The 22774-nt window shown below is 36.7% G+C and overlaps 2 protein-coding genes and 1 long non-coding RNA gene across 4 annotated transcripts in view; 2 read left to right on the forward strand and 1 right to left on the reverse strand.

The window, feature by feature from the left end:
• The window catches only part of LOC127523393 (uncharacterized), a 97846-nt gene extending 93475 nt beyond the window's left edge, over positions 1 to 4371 (forward strand). Inside the window, exon 4 of the long non-coding RNA XR_007932865.1 lies at positions 969 to 4371. This is a non-coding gene — a long non-coding RNA (uncharacterized LOC127523393). The remainder of the gene's footprint in view (positions 1 to 968) is intronic.
• map3k8 (mitogen-activated protein kinase kinase kinase 8) lies at positions 3768 to 13985 on the reverse strand. Its single transcript, XM_051914032.1, has 8 exons — positions 13819 to 13985; positions 12857 to 13190; positions 12129 to 12299; positions 9877 to 10138; positions 8709 to 8815; positions 7904 to 8056; positions 5316 to 5562; positions 3768 to 5224 (listed from the first exon to the last, which is right to left on the reverse strand). Exons 1-8 carry the CDS (start codon positions 13848 to 13850, stop codon positions 5100 to 5102), a joined length of 1431 nt encoding a protein of 476 aa, XP_051769992.1. The 5' UTR covers positions 13851 to 13985; the 3' UTR covers positions 3768 to 5099.
• Positions 13186 to 22430, forward strand: mtpap (mitochondrial poly(A) polymerase). 2 transcript variants are annotated; one of them, XM_051914031.1, is made up of 9 exons: positions 13186 to 13234; positions 14873 to 15042; positions 15163 to 15390; positions 15580 to 15804; positions 16399 to 16607; positions 19325 to 19551; positions 20750 to 20842; positions 21028 to 21101; positions 21480 to 22430. In XM_051914031.1, exons 1-9 carry the CDS (start codon positions 13201 to 13203, stop codon positions 21849 to 21851), a joined length of 1632 nt encoding a protein of 543 aa, XP_051769991.1. In that variant the 5' UTR covers positions 13186 to 13200; the 3' UTR covers positions 21852 to 22430. The 2 variants fall into 2 exon arrangements, with proteins under 2 accessions (XP_051769991.1, XP_051769990.1); XM_051914030.1 differs by lacking the exon at positions 13186 to 13234 and adding an exon at positions 14284 to 14649.
• Positions 22431 to 22774: the final 344 nt, after the last annotated feature.

Raw genomic sequence — 22774 nt, forward strand, 5'->3', positions numbered from 1 at the left:
ACAGTTTTCGCAGCATCTTCTGCCAAATTTCCCATCAGCTTTAACGCCATTGATTGCTCCTTGCAGCTGTATATTTTTTTCATTCTGTCCCTTAATGCACATGGTCAATAACACTCAGAATTGTATTTCTGTTATATTAGTTTCGCAAAGGCATAAATAAGATTTTTTAGGAATGATTTGGTATGTAGTAGGAATGTAGTATATATATATAAATTCAGGTTGATTGGGACAATTTTTGCCTTTGCGATTACTGGGAAAAGTGTCCCATTCAACCTTAATTCACATATATTTTAAATGGAACAGATTATTGATACTTTTAACAAAATATTAAAAAAAAAAAAAAAAAAAAAATCTGAAAATAAAGTATCATCAGGCTTTTTGTGGCCCATGCAATGCAATGATGATTGAGATGATGACGGATATAGCCTGATGCATCATATTTGATACTCACATTTTAACAAGATTTTTTGGAAATTATGTATGGATTATAATGTAAACAACCTAAGTTGCGTATTCAGTCCAGTTCAGTAAGTGTTCATCTCGAAATATAACTCACAATATAAATTCCACAGCAAAAAGACACATGTACCACACGTTTTTAGACTATTACGCTAAAAGGCCTTTTACTGGCTAAAAAAGTATAAATTATCAATTAGATGACAGAAGGCATGTAGTACATTGTGTACAACAGGTTTTCAAGAACAGTTTAATCACGTTGATAATTAAAGGGTAAGGTCTAGTATAAATCAATAAAAGTCAATTAAATGTCCCCATCATGATAAAAACCAAACAAACAAGCAAATGTGTGTATGTTTGTATCTGTGGGCACTTTGATGCAGGAAGTGATTGTTGCGAGTGACACATCATTTTAGAAATTCTTGTCCCTTTATGGTGTAATATCTCTCGCTGTGCATTATAAAGGTCAGGGAATATAGGCTTTCTCACCCCCTTCACTTTTCATTTCACAGGCAGAAACCTATCGGCAAGGGGAAACCCACTTCCTTACTGGAGCTCTGCTTACAATGCTGTTCTCTTTCTTTTTCTCAAGAAATGACACATGAGCAAAAACACATTTCATTTCAGTGTCATTGCGTGGAAATAAGTGTGCACGTGTGAAATAGAGTGAAGTGTGATTTCAACTTTATTTAGCTCAGCAACTGGCCACTCCCATGAAGCAATGGTTTTCACATAATCTGAGAAAACAAAAAGTGTCCCAAAGAGTCTTTAGATATTTTCAAGAAACGGCTAAAAACACTCTAAAAAATCTTTCTTGGCAACACTAGACCCATTAATACTAACATATTTAGGCCTATATATATATATATATATATATATATATATATATATATATATATATATATATACAACCCGAATTCCGGAAATGTTGGGACGTTTTTTTAAATTTGAATAAAATGAAAACTAAAAGACATTTCAAATTTGATGCCTGCTACAGGTCTCAAAAAAGTTGGCACGGGGGCAACAAATGGCTGAAAAAGGAAGAAATTTTGAAAAGATTCAGCTGGGGGAACATCTAGCAACTAATTAAGTTAATTGATATCAGGCCTGTAACATGATTAGCTATAAAAGGGATATCTTAGAGAGGCAGAGACGTCAAACGTCAAATTGCAAATTACAGTGCATAACATCATCAAAAGATTCAGAGAAACTGGAGATATCTCTGTGCGTAAGGGACAAGGCCGAAGACCTTTATTGGATGCCCATGGTCTTCGGGCCCTCAGATGACACTGCATTACTCATTGGCATGATTGTGTCAATGACATTACTAAACGGGCACAGGAATACTTCCAGAAATCATTATCAGTAAACACAATCCGCCGTGCCATCTGCAGATGCCAACTAGCTCTATCATGCAAAAAGGAAGCCATATGTGAACATGGTCCAGAAGCGCCGTCGCTTCGAAGAGCCAAGGCTCATTTAAAATGGACTGTTTCAAAGTAGAAAAGTGTTCTATGGTCAGAAGAGTCCAAATTTGAAATTCTTGTTGGAAATAACGGACGCCGTGTACTCTGGACTAAAGAGGAGGGAGACCTTCCAGCGTGTCATTGGCGCACAGTTCAAAAGCCAGCATCTCTGATGGTATGGGGGTGCATACGGTATGTGCAGCTTGCATGTTTTGGAAGGCACTATGAATGCTGAAAGGTGTATAAAGGTTTTAGAGCAACACGTCTAGACGACATCTATTTCAGGGAAGGCCTTGTGTATTTCAGCAGGACAATGCAAAACCACATACTGCAGCTATTACAACAGCATGGCTTCGTCGTCTATAGAGAAAAATATGTCAAAGACGACCACGAACTCTTCAGCAGCTAGAAACATATATCAGGCAAGAATGGGACCAAATTATAACACCAAAACTCCAGAAACTCATAACCTTGATGCCCAGACGTCTTCACACTGTTTTGAAAAGAAGAGGAGATGCTACACCATGGTAAATATGCTCCCGTCCCAACTATTTGAGACCTGTAGCAGGCATCAAATTTGAAATGTTGACTAATGTAGTTAACCCTGGGTCACTCTAAACCCCAGGTAAATGGAATCCTGGGTTATCTTGCTTCACGTTTCACACTGCTCATAATTTACCCGGGGTTAACAATTAATCCTGTGTATTCATAAACTGACGTTCCACATTCTACATTCCTAAACCCTGGGTTAACGTTCTTATTTGCATATTGAATCTGAATTCAAATACTGTATATTGATTTCTTCTATTTAGGCTAATAAAGTTAACATTTTTATTTTGAATCATAAATTCTGATTCGACGGCATAATTTGCAGTACTTCATGGGATGGGTTGTGCAAGAATTTCAGTAACACTTTATTTTGATGGTCCCTTTTGAACATTATGTTCACTATATGTAACTTTGCAACTACAAGTCAACTAACTGTCAGAGTATTAATAGACTATATGATTAATATTTGCCTACACTTTATTGTATTGGTCACCCAACACCTTAACCCTAACAGTCTTATAATACTCTACTAACACTCTGAGAGTTAGTAGGTACAATGTTACTTATAGTCAACAGAATGTTAAAAGGACCATCAAAATAAAGAATTTCAATATAATGTCTTGCAAACTTTTTTATGATTTTCAAATGCTAATTTTGATCAGAAAACCCAGAACACCTTTATGTTTTCTGTCCTGGACTCCTGAATTGAGTTTGGATTATTTTGTGACCTTTTCTGCACACAAAATTCTCAGTAACCCAAAAAGTGTTTGAACTTACCCACTAAATGACATGTCTTGTCATTATCAGCAATCAAATTTTTTATTTTACACTGGTTACTTTTAGCTTTACAAAAGATGCCTCGACCAACACTCATCTTTCCGCCACACATAATACCTTTCTAAAAAGTGATGAATCACACATTATTCATCTTTTTTAGTATACTTATTTATTTTATATAACTTCCCCCAAGTAAAAACGGAGAACAGTTTTTGTCTTAGATGATACTATCATTTATCACAAACAGACACTCTGGTCTTTCCAGAATGACTAACTTCAGAAGAACTGTTTCTTGCTTGAAACAGCCATAATGTAATTTTACCTTGGTTATCTGAAATCGCAACCGTAGATTATAGCATTTGATAAAATAATCATCGATATAGTATATTGGCATTACATATTTATCCAAGGTGTCATCACATGAAAGACACAAAAAAAAAAAAATGCAGATTTTAGCAAATAAAAATAGGCAATCTTTTTCATACAATGTATAGACAACAAAACTGCAGTGCCACAGCAAATATTTATGGAGTTTTATTTATTAACTTTTATGAACAATATCATTTATTGGAAACATTGGGGGGATCTAGACGATCTATTACATTTTTGTCTGAGTGCTTGTTTCATTGTCTTGCATTGCAACAACAACAAAAAAACATTCCATAGGAATATCAATGATGATTTTCAGTATCATCTGAAAACACTTCCTGGAAAAAAAAAAAAATATATTGTTGTAGTGTCCTTTTTTTTGCCATCTCTTATTTTTACAATGGATGTATTATCCAGGGCTCTCAGATAAAGCTATTTAAAGACAAAGCACTCACATGGGGATTGCAAAACATACATTAAACCAAAATTATTAATGAAATGATTTGCTAAAGACACAGATAAACTAAAATTAAGCTCAAATGTTCAAATTCAAATTCAATTCATTAATCATTCATTATGATTAATATTTCACAAAAAAGAAACCCTACAAATGTAGGTCAGAATGCATATACTTTCAAATAACACAGGCCTGCCTCTGTAGTTCACTGGAGATACATACGTTCTTTACATACATAGCACTGCTATGGTCAAAAATAACAATAAAAAAAAACATTCTGCTTTTGGCAGTGATAAACTAGTATAATAATAATCGTTTGCATGAATATTTCAGCATATTTGACATTCTCATTAAGGCCTGCCTTATGTGATCAGATATGGAATACATAATGCATCTAGCACAAGCTTTGCAATTACAGTTTATATATAAAGCAGAAAGTATTTGTCTGTATTAGGGTATCAGGGATGAACAATATAATCAACACCATATTGTTTATCAGAAATATTAGAGATGCATTTTTTTATACTGTACGTTATAATGTTGTAATGCGTAAATGTATTTTATATATTTATTTTTTAAACAAAATAGTGTATAGCATTAATATTGGCCATATATTGTTTATCAGACATAACACACTGTAATTATCGTTTTATCTGTATTGGCCAGAATCGTAATATTGGTGCATCCCTAACAGTATGTATTTTATGTATAAAATGTTGTCATTATATTCATGCTCTCAAAGCACAGACAAGGAACTGTAATAAAACCTCACAAACTGTTCATCAAACAATAAAAAACACAGTTCTTTCTTCTCTTCAACAAGTCTTGAATGTCTCTTGCATTTCAAAAAGCATCCATCTCTAATTGGACGGCTCTTTTTGCAATTAGCGTACACTGTCCTCATTTAGGACACCATATATGCTGAATCATCTTGTGGGAGAGTTTGGCTCCACTGAACTGACAGCTTCTATATGAATGCAGACTATACAAGTACCCCACTGGTCCTCAGGAAAAAATTCATCTTATTAGCCATATTCATTGGACGGTGGCCCTCTAACCAGATTGTAGTAGCCAGCCAAGGCGCCCAGATCTATATAGAGGGAACCTTTCTTCTTAGAGTGCCCAGAATCCTCAGTGTACAAAGAAGATTCTGCAAATACAAGAGTAAAGGATCTTAAGCATGCAACTAAATGAATTTGACATGACATACTGTATTGTGTGTTGTCTGTTGTGTGCTATACCTTGAGTGCTGTCTGAGAGCTGACTGATCTGTCGCAGCAGTGGATGTGTGCCCTCCTCCAGCGCAGAGTCCAGACTCCAACAGCGCGGCTGGTCTTCCCGAGACGGATGGAGGGCCTCCTCGTTCAATAATTCTGTTGCAGAGCTCCTCCGTGCCGGGACCCTATCGAGGGCGTGTTCCAGGAGCCTGCGCATTGCAGGGCTGCAGCTTTCAGGTATGTCCTCCAGAGGAGGGGCCTGTTTGTGGATCTGCAAACAGAGATTGTGAAAATCAGGGGTGCAGCTATATGGTTGCTCAAACATTTTGACTGCATAAACAGCTCCACTCAAAGAACTATGAAACTGGCACAAAGGCCACGTACACTGAACTAAGCTGTCAGCTGAACTAAGTTGTCACTTCACCTCCTAATATGGAAAAAAATAATAAGCCCAAAGTTGAACTTGTTTTTAGAATGCTGTGTCATGCGTGAGACATGTGGAACATTTTAATAGAAAAGCAGTGCAGTGAAATGCAAAAACGCAATCTGTGTAAACAGGCCTTACATCTTTGGCAATCAAGCACTGATCTTTATTAATTCATCAGTGCAATCAACACAATTTTGGAAGACACTTGTGTTCCATATGCAAATAGAACAATCATAAAGGATTCACTCTCAGGTTTATGGAAGCTTGTTTCTGCCACGGAATAAAAAATAAATGATAATTGCGACTTTTTGTCTCGCAATTCGGACATTTTTTTCTAGCAATTGCGAGTTTATTATTAATTTGTAACTCGCAATTGTGAGTTTATATCTCGCCATTCTGACTTTGTAACTCGCAATTGTGAATTTATATTACGCAATTATAACTATATCTCGCAATTGCGAGATTATATCACGCAATTCTGACTTTGTAACTCGCAATTGTGAGTTTATATCACGCAATTCTGACTATATCTTGCAATTGTGAGTTTATATCACGCAATTCTGACTTTATATCTCACAATTGTGAGTTTATATCACGCAATTCTGACTTTGTAACTTGCAATTGTGAGTTTATATCTCGCAATTCTGACTTTATAACATGCAATTGCGAGTTTATATCACGCAATTTTGACTTTATATCTCACAATTGTGAGTTTATATCACACAATTCTGACTTTATATCTTGCAATTCTGACTTTATATACTCGCAATTGCGAGTTTATATCATGCAACTGTGAGAAAACAGTCAGCTTCCATACTGAAACAAGCTTCCATACAGGTTTAAATGGAGGTTTCACTTCTGAAATTGCTATGAGTACCAAGGTTATTATCGTTAATGAAAATCACTAAAACTAATAGGCTACTATCAAAGAAAAAAATATTTTTATTTATGTGTGAAGGTATTCTATTCACGGTCACAGTTAGATGCATATCATTTTCTGTATATTTGAAGCATTTTTTTCCCTTTATTTTTGCCACCCCAATGAAATCACTGTGTCTTACCTGGCCACACCAGGTGAAAATCAATAGTGGCACAGGTGCATTCGCAAGCAGCCTCATGCAAAAAGACGCTGGGCATGGATTTACATTCAGTTACATGAAAAGGAAGTCTAGTATGTGAAAAGGGAACTGAAACCAGTTGGACTTGATACACAAATGCAGAACTTTGCCAGCTTTTAGTCTGCTTCCATTACATGAGCAGCGAAACATGCAAAACTGGCACAGTCAAAATAATCTGCAAAACGTAGAGGAAGCTTAAACTGCTGATAAACTGCCGATTTTTTTTTTTTTTTTTTAATAAAAGAGTTCTTTAGAAGTTGTTTACAATGATGGAAAGGAGAACTTGCCATCACAAGTTATATCTTGTGATCCTTTGCCTTATAGAGGTTAAAACGGAAAAAAACAAATGAAGAAAAGGAAAGCGAATAAAGAAAAAACGAATAAAGAAAAAAGACAGGAAATAAAATGTATAAAGAATTATTATAATTATTAAAATTATACATAATTAGCATCCTTTGCTAAAGGAAAGTAAAACAAATAAATAAAAAAAAACAACTAATAAAGAAAAAAGACTAAATAATATTATACAGAATTATTAAATGATGCATAATTAGCATCCTTTGCTAACAGCAGTTTAAATGGAACAACAAATAAATAAAAGGAAAACTAATAGAGAATAAAACAAAAAATAAAGAAAAAAATACTATAAATAATATTATTCTGAATTATTATCATTATTATTAAAATTATACAGAATTAACATCATTTGCAGTTGTTTAAATGGGGGGAAAACAAAAAGAAAATTAAAAGCCTAAAAAACTAATAAAAAGTTATTAGTAAATAAAACTATACAGAATTATTGTGGTTATTATTATCGTTATAAAAAATTATACAGAATTAGCATGAGATATGCTTTGCTAACAGAGGCCTTGTTATGACATCAGCCTGCATGGCATTTCTGGGTTTTGCTCTGTGGTTAATGTATATAGACGGTTTTTCATATGGTTAGGTTTTTGCCACATTCAGGGACTCTCCCTATACTGGTGCAGTAAAATAAATACAGACAAAATATAATTAAAGGGCAAGCGTTCCGATGCACCATGATCAAATTAAAAAAGCACACTCACTATGTAGAGGTATGAGGGGTAGGATGTTCGGGGATATCTCCTAACCCATGGAGGACTGCCACTCATCATGTGTATGATTGTGGTTCCCAGACTGTAGATGTCAGTCTTTGTGCTGTGTCCTCGACACAGAACCAGCTCTGGACTCATGTACATCTGTACAAAAGGAAAAACACAAAATATGACTAAAAGTGATCTCAGATCCTACATATGCAAAGGTTTTTAACAAAAGGCAGTTTTCTACAGTTGAGTCACACTGAATGATATAAATATGAAAAACAACTTCTGATGTAACAGGCAAATGTTCTAGTGGACATCTGGCAAAAGGCTCACTGTACTGCCTCGAAGTAAACAACTTTATTATTATATGTTGGGAATCTTCAGTGCTGTTCAAAAGGGCATGCTGGACTTTCCAAATGGGGCAAAAAGTCAGCATCCCTCAGTGTGTAATGTGCATGTGTTTGTGTCTTTTTGGGCCTTTCCCAGAGTTTGTTAGGGAACAGAATGTCAATTAAGAGGGGGGAAAAGTGCATCTATGTGGGTGTGTGTGTGTGTCTGTGTGTGTGTGTGTATGCCTTCTGATTTTTCAGATCTTCTTTCAGTTTGTCAGAACTATCCTTTAACTATTTCAAAAATGTACATACCATAACTTTCTAAAGGACTTCTGCCACCAGTACAATCAGGAACTGCTAAATTCTGCATTGTTTCTAAATACACACTCGGCTTAAAACTAACATTTAGTCACGAAACAGTCACAGACCAAGTATGGAAAAATTAAAGTGTGCAAAGTGACCTCAGACACACTCACCTCGGTGCCACGTAGGTCCCGAGGAACATAGACATCATCCTTCATCTGTACTGTAAGACCAAAATCCACCAGCACGGCTTTGGCGGACATCAACACAATATTACTGGCTGCAGGGACAAAAAGAGAATTTAGTTCATGTCTTAGATGCATCTAATCTAAAAAAAATAAATAAATTTAAAAAAAAAAGCATTCAGAAGTGTGTAGTAATTACTTGAGATAATATATTTAAGATATTGCAACCATATTTTAATTGTTTCTGCAAAATTTAGGTTGTTCAGCTCATGTATGTTCTGCACCAGACAAGCAGTAAGGTATTGTTTTCCAGAAGCAGATTAAGGTCATTACTCATAGGGTGGATTGAAATAAGCAGATCATCAGAAGTCTCAAAACCCCCTTTTCTTGCTCTCTCTCCATATGTGACACTACTTGAAATAACATATTTCCTCTCCAAGCCAAATGTCAAGAAGCCAACCCTCAAAACCACAAAGCAGGAAACTGTGATTGGTCACTCATTTCACTGAATCTCTCCATCTCTTCACTTTACCCTCTCAGTCTTATTGAAATTTGAAAGCACTAGTTAGACGGATGGCCTGTTGAATAAGCCCCTGAAAGTAATACATTTGAGTACATCTGTCTTCTCCCTCCTCTCGCTGTCTTGACTGGAAATTCCAGACGCATGAGAAGTCATGAGCTGCAGCACTGATTGGCTTCTGCGTATGACTAAACAGTAGCAGAATGCTGTCCGCCACAACCCCACCATATTAAATTATGTTGTGTTCCTCATCTTTGAAGGGCACAAACTAAAAACACACGCTTAAAACTTCTCTAGCCTGTGGCCAATCCTCTGTCAATCATTTAACACTGCTACTTCCTCCAAGTGGCCTCGTTTTAAGTTCCGTCACATAAGCTGAATACCTTACTTGACCACATAGTCATTATCTGACTTACTTACAGAGCACCTTTTGTTGCATTTAGGAGGGAAATAAGTGTTTTTCGTGCTTGCGGTTGCAAAGGAAAAAGTACTGAACTTCTTTTGAACCTGCTTTTGAAATATGTTTTGAACCATTTCAATTCAGAACAGCTGAACATGCAATACACAATGTCTTTGGTAGGAAACTGCAGTGATATTTCAGAAAAAATCCCTTATTATGCAATCCAAAGCTCTTACGTTTGATGTCGTGGTGTATAATGTTGTGAGAGTGCAGGTACTCCAGGCCTCGCAGAACCTGCTGAGAGACCCATATGATCTCGAACTCTCTCATTGGACCACAGCTTTCTAGCTTCTCCAAAACCGAGCCCCCTTCGCCCGCTTCCATGAACAAATGCACCGTCTGCTCCCACAGCAATGCCCCATACAGCTCTGCTATGTTCTCGTGTCGGAACCGGGCTTGGATTTCCACATCTGCAGGCTTGAAATGTTCCACAGGAATCTGGAGAGAAAGCACACATAACTTAAAACTTAGTTCCACTTAACTTAATTCCAAAATCTACCAACATCTGTCAATGGATGATGCACATTTCTGTATTCATTTTAAATATTTTAAGTGAATTTTAAGTAAATGTTTTGAAAAATAAATTATGTAATTTCATAGGTTTAAGGTTTTTTTTTTTCTTAATTAGAATTTATTGCATATGCCAGTGTTAGTGACTTTGCTGTGTCTGCAGATATGCATCTCAGAAAAAAAATGTAGTAGCATTCATGAAATAAATTGTTTTTGAACAAATTGGTTGAGTGAATAATTTAATGACTCATAGGCTACATTCACACTGTCAGTCCAAATCCGATTATTTGTATTTCCGATTGGAATCTGATTTAAAATTATTGTTGTCCACATTGTGTATCACAACTGTTCAGATCTAATTTGTGTGTCCACGCCGGTTTTCCGGAATATCTGCATTGGCAATGACGTTGCGTTGGTAGGCATTCGCCAAAAACAACACCGAAAACCGCAGCATGGAGGGGTTTGCAATACAGATGATGTCTTATTTACAACATGACATTGTGTAGTTGTCGCACGCTAGACTACTGCGTTATGAACCGGCTGGTATAATCGGCTTTATTCCGTGCTGCTGTCCCCGTTATATTGTCATTCTGCTCGTCCGGCACTTTGCAACAATACAACCTTGTTTCTGCAGCAACTTTCAGCATGTTTCCTATAACAATGTCTGACGATTATGTTTTACGTGGTGTGAGAAAGTCACATAAACGGAATTTTTCATATTTCCAGAAATGCGATTTGAATAGGATTTCAAACCACATATGAATGTAGCTCGAAACGGATTTGTAAAAATCGCATTTCATGTGATTTTTGGCCGTTCACACTTGCTAAATCTGAATCAGGATTTCAATCGGATATGCACAGAAATACGATTTGGACTGACAGTCTAAACGTAGCCTTAGTCTCCACATAATGGAGTATTAAACAACAGCACTCTTGCTTGTGTGATATTGATTAATTGTTCCAGACATTGGCCACCTTGACCACTAATTATCACTAATTGATTACTAATTATTTGATCAAAACCTTAAAGGCAACATTAAGAGGCTGAATGTTTTTGATTCAGCAACACCCTGTTAAAGTCACCATGAAATCAAAATTGACAATCGTTATTTCATGACGCATTATTATTTTCATGTGATGTCATAATCTTCAATCCAAATAAAACTCCCCTCCCTTTGAAGACGTGTTCACTCACGAGATTATAGAAATAGCAAAATGGACAAAATCAAGTCCTGCTCTAATTTTTTTCCTGTTTGAGAAGCCGTTTCGGTTGGATATATACGTCACAATAGGAAAGAAAAATCTATCGCAACTTCCATTTCATGGCGACTTTATATTGACCACAAGATAGAAACTACTTCTCCCACTAGACATCTGCACTGTGTCACACAGTTTAGACACCGTCTCTGTGGGCTACATGTTTCCACGGGGGTGTTCCTGTCAGCTTCCTGTGTACGTTAGAGCCATTCTCGGTTTCTGTTCAAACATTGCACACTGCAGACTGACCCTCCAGCATTTTAGAGAAATGGTGTTATTTCCCAAATGTTCTCTTCCTCATTTGATTACAAGTTCTACAACAAGTGTTTCTCTTTTCAGAGTCATTTTTTTCCATGTTCATAAATTCTTGTGGTCTCACATGCTGGTGCATAAGATTGTCACAAGAACACATCACACTATCACGTGTCATCTGTGTTAGATTTTCTTGTGAAAATTATGTTTATGCTTGTTTTCAACATAGTATTTTGAACAAGCAGTACAATTTTTGTTTTTGTTTTAGTCATAAAATAACACTGATTCCGAGAAGGGAAGCCATGTCTATTAAAACAGTGGAATGAAAACAACTACCTTTGCCAAAAAAAAACCAAAAAAAACAAACTTGAGATTCCCGGAACAACGTTCTCTGCATTCCTGAACTTACTAGTTTGCATGCCATTCGCTTCCGCGTTTTGGTGTCCTGAGCCAGATGGACCTTTCCAAATGAGCCTTTGGGAACATGTCCAGGGCCTATGGGCTTGTAGGTCAGTTTCCACGGAAACAGGAGAACGTCCAAGTCAATGCGATAATGCCCCTCCTTAATGACCATGTCTGTCTGCAGAAACAAAGCAGGGCGTTCATGAGAGTAAAGCTATGACAACTTGTAAAACAAGTATAAACACTCCTTTACACAAAGTATTTACAAATAAGCTTGCTTTAATTAAAGGGATAGTTCACCCAAAAATGAAAATTCTGCCATTATTTACTCACCATCAAGCTGTTCCAAACTTGTATGAATTTTTTTCTTCTGCTGAACACAAAAGAAGATATTTTGAAAAATACGGGTAACCAAACAGTTGATGGGCTCCATTCATTTCCATAATATGAACAAAAAAAATACTATGGACGTCAATGGGGTCCCATCAACTGTTTGGTCACTGACATTCTTCAAAATATCTTCTTTTGAAATTCATACAGGTTTGGAACAACTTGAGGGTGAGTAAATGATGACAGATTTTTCATTTTTGGGTGAACTATCCCTTTAAGCCAACAATCTCATAGTTTAAAGATGTTTTAAATACATTCACTTACAAAATGTTGTAACTCCTTTGACTGTATATGTATGTTATGGATCTGTATGTTATAATCAAAATAACCATCAATAGAGCTTACCTTGTTTAGCAGAACACCCATTTCTTGACCCACATCTAAGAGAGAGGAGGATGGTGCGTTTGAGACCATATTGACAAAGTCCAAGAGGTCGGATGCAGTCCCATAACGGACCTTTCCAGGGCTTTGCGCATGTGTGATTAGATCCTGTGACGTTTCCTCATTCTCGTCCATGTCTTCTTGCGAGAAACTTTCCTCAAATGAGACTTCTGATTCCACCTCTTCGCTAACACAGTAGAAATTCTCTGCCTCCTGGATGATGTCTTCAATGTTCATGTGAGCAAGAAGCAGTTCTATACCAGCATTTTCATTCTTGTACTCCATCCTTGATTGAATTCTAGAACAGAATGTTTGATAGTCAGAAACAGGACAAGAACTTAGGTAATTAAAACATTGATGTTGTTTACACCCATATGTATGTACACAGTGTGGTCAGGTGTTTCCTGATCTGCATGCTTGCTCTAATTTGCCTGCAAGTGAGGGGTGGTTTTCAGGGGGTGGGAAACCCCAAGAGGGGGTTTCTTCTTCAAAACAAATAACAGCAAAAACTTTTATATTGCAACAAGGTCCGTCAGCACAAACTCACAAGTGCAAATAAGATGTTAAATAAACCTAAATCGTGAAGTTGACCGCCTGTTTTGACAGACCCCCCACAAGCCCAATTTCCCCAAAAATACGGTGCTGAAACATTCTGACAACCTCATCTCCTGAGATATAATAATATAATAATAATTACTTTTAATCATTATTTATACAAATAACTAATGCTCAAAAAACACGGACTAGAAAGTAAGCAGCTGGCAAGGTTTTGAGTCACTGCCAAACCTGCTTAACTAATCCAGTGTATATTTTCATACTGTGATAATACTAATAATGCGTGCTGTTCGAAATATAGGGGCCTATAATAATGTAGTACACAAAAAACAAAACGATATATTATGTATAAATACCAGCCGTTTGCCTACCTTTCGGTCAGTGTGTTCACAGCAGGGCACATGCTCACTGATAGTCCATAGCTCCCACTGAAGCTGTAATAGACTGACGCTCGTAGATAAGAGGAATATGAGCTGCGCCTCCGCTCTACGTCGACGTCAACTGCGGTTTCGTTTTCTCTTTTCACTAAGAGGTATTTTCTCATTGAGAGGTCACGTATCTGCTTTAATTCTGCCACAGTCCCTTATCAGACTGTTCCGTGGAAAATTAAGGATGTCATTTGCTTTCATCTTCATGATTCACTTTGGGAAAAGAGGTGTCATAACATAATCACATAAGAAAAACATGCGCGTATGAACTGGTATTAGAAAAACACGCCAGTTTGATTCCTTTTGATATATGAGGTTAATAAAACTTCCATTCACCGAATCGTTCGTGAACGATGTAAGTAACTAACATAACTTGTAAACTTACAGAAATAATAAGTCATTTGGTGAACAGATTCAAAACATTTGAGTAACAAGAATTTTAGGGATTTCTGGGCTGCGGTTAGAGCGGTTTCAAGTAGGTATTTACAAATTTGGCAATCTCCGGGTTGCATATCTTGAATGTTTCAAGTTTTTTCAAACTTTTTCCAACGCAGCACTGCATGTCCATTCATAGCCACCGTAGAGCCATTGTGTACGCACGCGCCCGTCTCAAATCAACAATGGCGGCCTCCTTTGCCGTGTGTAGGTTACGTTTCAGGAGTTTAGGGAGGTTTGATAGATTTTATCTTGGATTGGAACCTCAAACTCAAAGAAGACTCGCTTCAACTATATCAGTAATCAAAGCCCAGGCAGGAAACAAGACTGCGAAAGCCGGTAACATTGTTTTTCTGTAAATCTGCAGGCATGTCGTTTACCAAATGAGATCAATTAATATTGAGAATGACAGCTGTAAACGCATTCATGCTTTTATCGGTCATTTCATGTTAAAAATAAATAGCAGGTTGTCTTCTCGTGGAGAAAATCGCGATAGAAATGACGTGCATGATCACACCACACTAATTCAAAGCTTCTTTCCACTTGCTCACTTTCGTTTTAGTCACGAAAGCCAAGGAGAATAAAACATTTCAAGCAATCCAAGAGGAGAGAAGAGAACAAGCTGAAAGATCGGTCTTAATCAGCTGTCCGCCCAGGTTCAACGAAAAGAAGTTTTTAGATTACCTGTCTAAACACGGGACAGTCAACAAGCATTTTTTCTACAGTAGCTACGTAAGTGTGCAAAACTACACCAATTAATTTAATATCTAGTTCTAGACACTCATGTGATGTTTGATGACAAAGATCAGAAATTTGACTGAATTGTGTTTATGTGTGATTCTGTGACTGTAGGGAGCATATGCAGTAGTTGAATTCTCCAGTAAAGAGAGCATCGCCTCATTGAAGGAGAACACTAATATACCAGCTGTTGAACATGAAGCTGCGGTGCCTTTCAAATCTCGTCTGCTGTCATTGAAATGGCCAGGCAGTCAGTCGAACAACCAACCCGTGCCAAATTTCCAAGAGCAATCCCCTCCATCCATTGGTGACATCACCCAACTGCTCTCAGAAAAGGACAGTGTAAGTCTTCACTGGCCAATGTTTTTTTTTTTTTTAACCAAGACATATGATTAGGCTCATGGAAGAGGATAAAAAAAATTGGTATGGGAGATGCAGATGTTTTAATTTAATTTGTTTGAGTGCTAGGTCTACTTGTTGGTGGTTCAGATCTGAGGACAAATAAGCATCTACTCTTCATTTCTTCCACAGGTAGATGAGCAACTGCAATGTCTGACAGAGGCCTTACAGCTCACAGAAGAGAACATCAGTCTGCGCTTCCTCGTTTGTTCTCTGCTTGGAGACATAGCTGGAGCATATTTCCCAGAATGCATCATCAGGCCTTTTGGCTCCACTGTCAACAGCTTCGGCAAACTGGGCTGTGATGTCGACATGATTCTGGACCTCGATGGCATCTATGCAACAAGCCAGAAAAAGGTCAGTGATGTGGGCTTAGGTTATGTAGATTGAATTGAAAAGGAAAAGGTCATCTAGAATTTAAAATCCTGCCATCATTTAGTCACCCTCGTGTCATTCCAAACCTGTATGACTTTCTTTCTTCCATGGAACACACAAGGGTCATTCCGTGTCAAATCTACCAAATTTTGGAAACTTCCCCAGCTCAAATTTTTGATTTTAATATTTTTTTCTGTAGAGAGACAAATATAGTGATGAATGCCAAAATATTCAATGTCACAGATGTATATTTACCAAATAGTGTTATATTTGATTTTATAGTTAGTTTACCTTTGATTTCTACTCTATGGACAAAAAACATGGAGATTTTTCTCAAAATATCTTTTGTATTCTGCAAAAGGAAGTCATACAGTTTTGAAATTACATAGGGATGAGTAAATCCTGGCAGAACTGGGTATAAAATACCCAAAAATGTTTTGTTTTTGCTTTAATTATTCATGTTTTGTTTTTTTGTTTTTTTATTTATTTATTTTTTTTTTTATTCCATGGAACAAAAAGTAAGTTTAGAACAAATTTTCTTTTAGTTTGTTTATTATGCTGTAATATTTTAAACAGGGCTCAGGACTGTCTCTGGAGTACCAGGTGAAGAGAGGGGCCTCAGAGCGGGCTGTGACCCAGAGTATCCTCTCAGTCATTGGGAAATGTGTAGACCAGTTCGGCCCTGGATGTGTGGGAGTCCAGAAAATTCTCCAAGCTCGATGTCCTCTTGTCCGCTTTTCTCACCAACCCTCTGGCTTTCAGTGTGATCTCACTGCCAACAACAGGTAATTCTATATTTTTTTATGTGATGTCTGCGTAATATAATGTTGAAATTGAGGCTGTCAGTTTATTTTCTCTCTACATTTCACACTTCCCCAAAACAAATGTCACCACCCTGATGCTTCCTTTTTAGAAGGTGACACACCAGTAATGCACAGAAACCTGCTCAGCTCTTTTTGTTGTACTGTGTCCCCTGTGGGTTAGAGAGGGGTATTCCCAGATGTATAGCCTATATTGTACACCCATATGTGCATAATAAGAAACACAGAATGCATTTGTCCTTGGATGATTTTTGTTGGTGGATATAGAAACACAGGACAGAGAGCAATCTATTGTGTACAGAGTGACTGGTGAACATAAAATGCATTTATTGTTATTTATTGTTTATTTTTGCTAAATATTTCTTTCATTAAAAGCTGCTGTGTGCACCCCTAGTGACACCAGATAGAACTGCAAAATATAATGATTTTCACATTTTTGTCATTTTTGGTTTTCCTAAACACTCCACCTTAATTTCGACATGAAACGGAAGTTGCAATAGTCATTTCTTTCCTGTTGTGACGTATAAACAAGTCAAACAGCTTCTCAAACAAGAAAAATGTATGGTGGGAGCTAGTGTTGTAGTTCTCAAGACTGGTCTTAAAGGGATAATTTTCATTTTTTGGTGAACTATCCCATGATTTACTCACCCTCAAGCCATCCTAGGTGTATATGACTATCTTCTTTCAGACGAACACAATACGAGATATATTTTAAAATATCCATAGTCCTCCAAGGTTTATAACGGTTGTGAATGGTAGGCCAAATTCTGAAGACAGAAAAAATGCATCCATCCATTAAAAAAATGAATCCATATGACTCAGGAGGGTTAATAAAGGCTTTTTGAAGCAAAGGGATGTGTTTTTGTAAGAAAAATATCCATATTTAAAACTTTATAAATTCAAATAATGAGCCTCCGGCAGATGACCTGCGCACGTCAATTTGGGCGGAAGAGCAACCTTTGACCTGACGCAATGACGCACGCGGAGGTGCAGAAGAGAGAGCAAAACAAAACACTGGTCATGTATTAGAAGTTTAAAATGAGAAATTTTAAAGAGAAATGTCAGAGGATTTCGATATAAGAGAAGAGGAGCTTGAGTTTGTTGCCCAGCCGTATTTGTTTGAACTGTGAGAGGCATCTAAGCTTACGATACCCCTACATCCTGCATCATACATCGCGTCAGAGGATTACTCATTTGGCGCAAGTCGACTTGTGCATTCTGCGTGTGGTCTTTCGTCGGAAGCTAGTTGTTTGAATATATATATATATATAGTTTTAAATATGGATATTTTTCTTACAAAAATGCATCCCTTTGCTTCAAAAGGCCTTTATTGACCCTCAGGAGTCGTATGGATTAATTTTTTCATGGATGGATGCATTTTTTCTATCTTCAGAATTTGGCCTACCATTCACAACCATTATAAACCTTGGAGAACTAAGGATATTTTTTGAATATATCTCGAATTGTGTTCGTCTGAAAGAAGATAGTCATACACCTAGGATGGCTTGAGGGTGAGTAAATCATGGAATAATTTTCATTTTTGGGTGAACTATCCCTTTAAGACCCTTTTTTTTTTTTTTTTTTTTTTTGAAGGTCTTGGTTTTGTCTTGGTCTCGGTCTCAGACTAAAAGGACTCAGGATTATATTTAAAGACCGGTCAAGACCACAACTGTGGGGATATCGCTAAATTGCCATAGCATTGTCTAATTTCTTTGTTAACATCATTAATTTGATTGGATGTAAAACTTCCTGCTTCAAATGCAATCAATAACTTATTTCTAATTTCATTTATTTTGTTACTGTTGTTACTGATCGTGTCAAAATTGTCACCAAAATTAATACAAATGCCCACAAAATTCAAGATATGATTGCAAAAAAGTATTTGTATAAGATCTTTATATTTATATTATTACATATGATATAATTAAGCAAAGAAAGAGGGGTGTTTTCACAAATATGAGCACAATTGTAAACTTGATATTGATTTTCTACAAATGTTCAATAAACAAAATTTTATTTTTAAAACATTAATCTCAACATTATTTATGCATTTGTAATTGTACCAATTCAGATGCAACTTCTGTTCCACCTCTGCAGTGTAAAGATGAATTTTGTTGTTAGTGATTTAAATTGATTGGTAACACCTCTGTATAGTGTCTTATTATTCGAATTGTAATTATTGATTAAAAATAAGACATTTCTCAGGCAGTAAATGTGGGTCTTTCAGATGAATTTGAGGAGTGCTAGTCTCTCAACCGCCCAAAGTCTTGGTCTTGTCTTAGTCTCGACACACACTGGTCTTGGTCTCGGTTTAGGTGGTCTTGACTACAACACTAGTGGGAGCCAAGGGACTTGATTTTGTACGTTCGGAATTGATTGGATCGTTATGGTTTGCTATTGCTGTGATCTCATGTGAGTGACAGGTTGTCCCACCCTTCGCACCGGTAACACTCACTATTGGTTGATTCAAATCTTCTTCTTTTTTTTTCTTTTTTTGAAAATAATACGCAGAGAAAACTATAAGCTCTTTTTAGCTTGATTCCCCACAGGTGAAAAAACAACAACACAGCAACAGAGATTGAAATGATAACCTTAGGACAAGACTTCCTGTTTTGTTTTTTTTAGTATGTAGATGTGCTATCATTTTAAATCACCCTGACATAATGCCCTTGTGTGTGCAGGGTGGCGATGAAGAGTTCAGAACTGCTGTTTCTCTATGGGCAGCTGGACCCTCGTGTTCGGCATCTGGTGTTCAGTGTTCGGTGCTGGGCTCGGGTTCATAACATCACAAGCAGTATTCCAGGAGCGTGGATCACCAACTTCACTTTAACGGTCATGGTAGTGTTCTTTCTACAGCAGAGGAATCCTCCCATACTGCCCACACTGGACCAACTGAAGGATCTTGCAGGTATACACAATTGTACTTTTACAGACATGCTTCTCTGCAGGTCTCTATTGTACAATACTGCCATGTAGAGGTGAAATACAGTACCTACACATTTGGTCAAAATTGAGTTATGACTGAAATTGGCTCTCGTAAACGATGATCTGCCATGTGGCACATGAGTTTGACTCAACTATGCTCAGATTCAGAGAAAACTAAGTGTGAAAATGAATATTGAAACAACCAGAACTCAATCAAAAACTTTTAAGCAGTTTTTTCCTCTCCTCTAGTGTTGGTGTTTTACCTTTTATAGAGGACAGTGGGGTAAGATGTGTCTGTGATTAAGCTGTGGTGCCCCCCATTCTAGAAAACCGTGTATACATTTTATCATGTGACCATACACTTAAAAAGTTTGCGATCAGTAAGATTTTTTTTTTCTGAAAGAAATAAATACTTTTATTCAACAAGAATGCATTAAATTGATGAAAAGTGACAGTAAAGACATTTACATTGTTACAAAGTATTTCTATTTAAAATAAATGCTATTATTTTGAACTTTCTATTCATCAAACAATCCTGGAAAAATACATCACGGTTTCCACAAAAATATTAAGCAGCACAGCGATTTTCAACACTGATAAAAATTAGAAATGTTTCTTAAGCACCAAATCAGCATATTAGAATGATTTCTGAAGGATCATGTGACATTGAAGACTAGAGTAATGATGCCGAAAATTAAACTTTGCCATCACAAGTAGAAGACGGATATTTTAAATTGTAATATTTCACAATATTATTGTTTTTTTATTGTATGTGTAGGTAAATTTTCTGTATGACTTTAATAATTTACTTTGAAATAAATATTAATTTTAAAGTCAAATTGCTCGTGTATATAGTTATATATTATATAATTATTATTATTTGCTATAATACACTATTACATAAAAAAACAAACTAAGTTTTACTGACTTTTCATTATACTGATGTCGTTATGGTGGCTGAAAGACCAAAGCTTTTATGACCAGAGCTCACTGTCTGTGACCCCAGTAAAGTCGGCATACATCATGCTATATGGCTGTCCTGAGTCGACTGTCTACACACAATTATTGTTTCTTGTCTTCCAGGGTCAAGAACACTGATGCCACAATAGTGATACACAGTCCATTTCTATATGGAAGGTCCATCACATAATATTTATGTTTTGTGTGTGTGCACTTTCCAGGACCATCAGATAAGTGTGTCATTGAGGGTAATGACTGCACTATTGTCAGTGACCTTAGCAAGATAATACTGCAGAAGAACACAGACACATTAGGTGAGTGCATAGATTGTTTTCATAATTTACACAAACTTGATGGAAGGTTTTACCTTTTCACCTTTGGACAGATGGCTCATTTCTGTTATGCATTTCTGTAATGCATTCAATGTTTACTGATCGTTAATGACATTAAAATATTAATGCTGTTTATTTTTCTGTTGATTTAATTTTTTCTTGCACAGAGAAACTGTTGCAGGAATTCTTCGAGTTTTATGGCAATTTTCCCTTCAACAAGGCATCTATCAATATTAGGAAGGTGAGTCATCCACCGATGACACGTGCATGCATGCGCAAACTCCTAGAGGACACTGCTGACGTCTTAGCAGACCTTCCACAAACGGCCTCCAGAGGGCAGTGTATATATATATTCAATTCAAAGAAAGTGTCTAGTACTGCAGTGGACACTATATACAGTGGGGTCCAGAAGTCTGTGACCATTAGTGACATTTTTTCTGTTTTGTTTTTCTAATTTTATACCTTTTTTTTTTTTTTTTTTTTGTAGCAAGTTATATTGTCAGCATAACAATTTGAATGAAAATGCTGATGCAATTGATGTGTTAATACTGTCTGTGCATGCACTGTGTGTTTAAGTGTCTGAAGGATTAAATATCCTGCTTTATATCCCTTTCACCAGGGAAAGGAGCAGACCAAACCGGAAACAACAGCTTTGTACATCCAGAATCCATTTGAAACCACTCTAAACGTTAGCAAGAACGTTAATGCAACACAGCTAGAACGTTTTGTGAAACTTTGTCAAGAAAGTGCTTGGCTTCTTCAGAAGAGGGAAATTCTTAACCGAAGTTCTAGTCAATCGGCTGAGTCGGTTTTGCCGTGGGGGTTCACTGCGCTTCTCCTTCCTTCAGTCACCTCAGGAACAGGGGTGAAAAGTCGCAGGAAGAGAAAACTGGAACCAGCTAGTTCAAGGATAAAGAACCTGTTAGACTCTCTGAAGATTAAAGGTGGTGAAACTGTTGCAAAGAAGGGAAGTACAAACCCTAGTAGGTGATGTGGTCAATAAATCTCTCACCAACAAGAATAAGAGAAAAGTCTTCTGAAGAGCAAATGGGAATGACCAACGTGCCCAAAGATTGGAACAAATGTGAAGTATATATATTTCTACAGTCAGAATCTGGAAGTCTTTTAAGAAATGTTAAAAACTAAGCTCAATTTTCGTTCCACTAAAGTATTTCACATGAAAGAGAAACTTTGTAGATCCCAACATGATATAACGTAGGAAGAAGAGGTCCACTGCGGTCTTTGACTCCTAGAAAAATGGAGCTTAATGGTTGTTGTGTTGATCTGATAACCGCAATCGTTACAGTTTCCACAGAAGTGGAGCAGAACCTCTGAACACTAAACAGCTTGCATGAAACAGTTGTGATTGTTAGATCACACACAGACGCCATCTTCTCTGCGTTGCAAAACCAATACAACGGTCTAATGTACAACAAACTTTATGTAAAAGCAAACGTCATGTAACATCAGTATCATGGTGTTGTGAGAGGTACATAAAGATTAAACATTCACTGTCAACTACTGTACATAATATTTTATAAGATATTAAAACAAAGCAATTTCAATCAGACCATTACTGTTTGTTTCTTCTTGGGCTTCTTTATTTCTAATGTTTTCTTTACATCTTAGAATTTCAGTCTTATTTCTCTTGATCTGTGAATTGTGACTTTATATCTCAAAATCTGTCTTGATTTCTCACAACGAGACCTTAAAGGGTCGTGTGTCAAACCGCTAAATTGCTGAAATCACGTGACTTTGGCACTCCGAACTGCGGATTCGACACGCTGATTCATTATGCTCCGAAGCTTCCTGAAGCAGTGTTTTGAAATCGGCCATCATTAAATAATTCATTATTTTGTTTTTTTTGGCGCACCAAAAATATCCTCATCGCTTATTAATATTATAATAATAATA

The sequence above is a fragment of the Ctenopharyngodon idella genome, chromosome 12 (assembly GCF_019924925.1).
Source record: "Ctenopharyngodon idella isolate HZGC_01 chromosome 12, HZGC01, whole genome shotgun sequence".
Taxonomy (NCBI): Eukaryota; Metazoa; Chordata; class Actinopteri; order Cypriniformes; family Xenocyprididae; genus Ctenopharyngodon; species Ctenopharyngodon idella.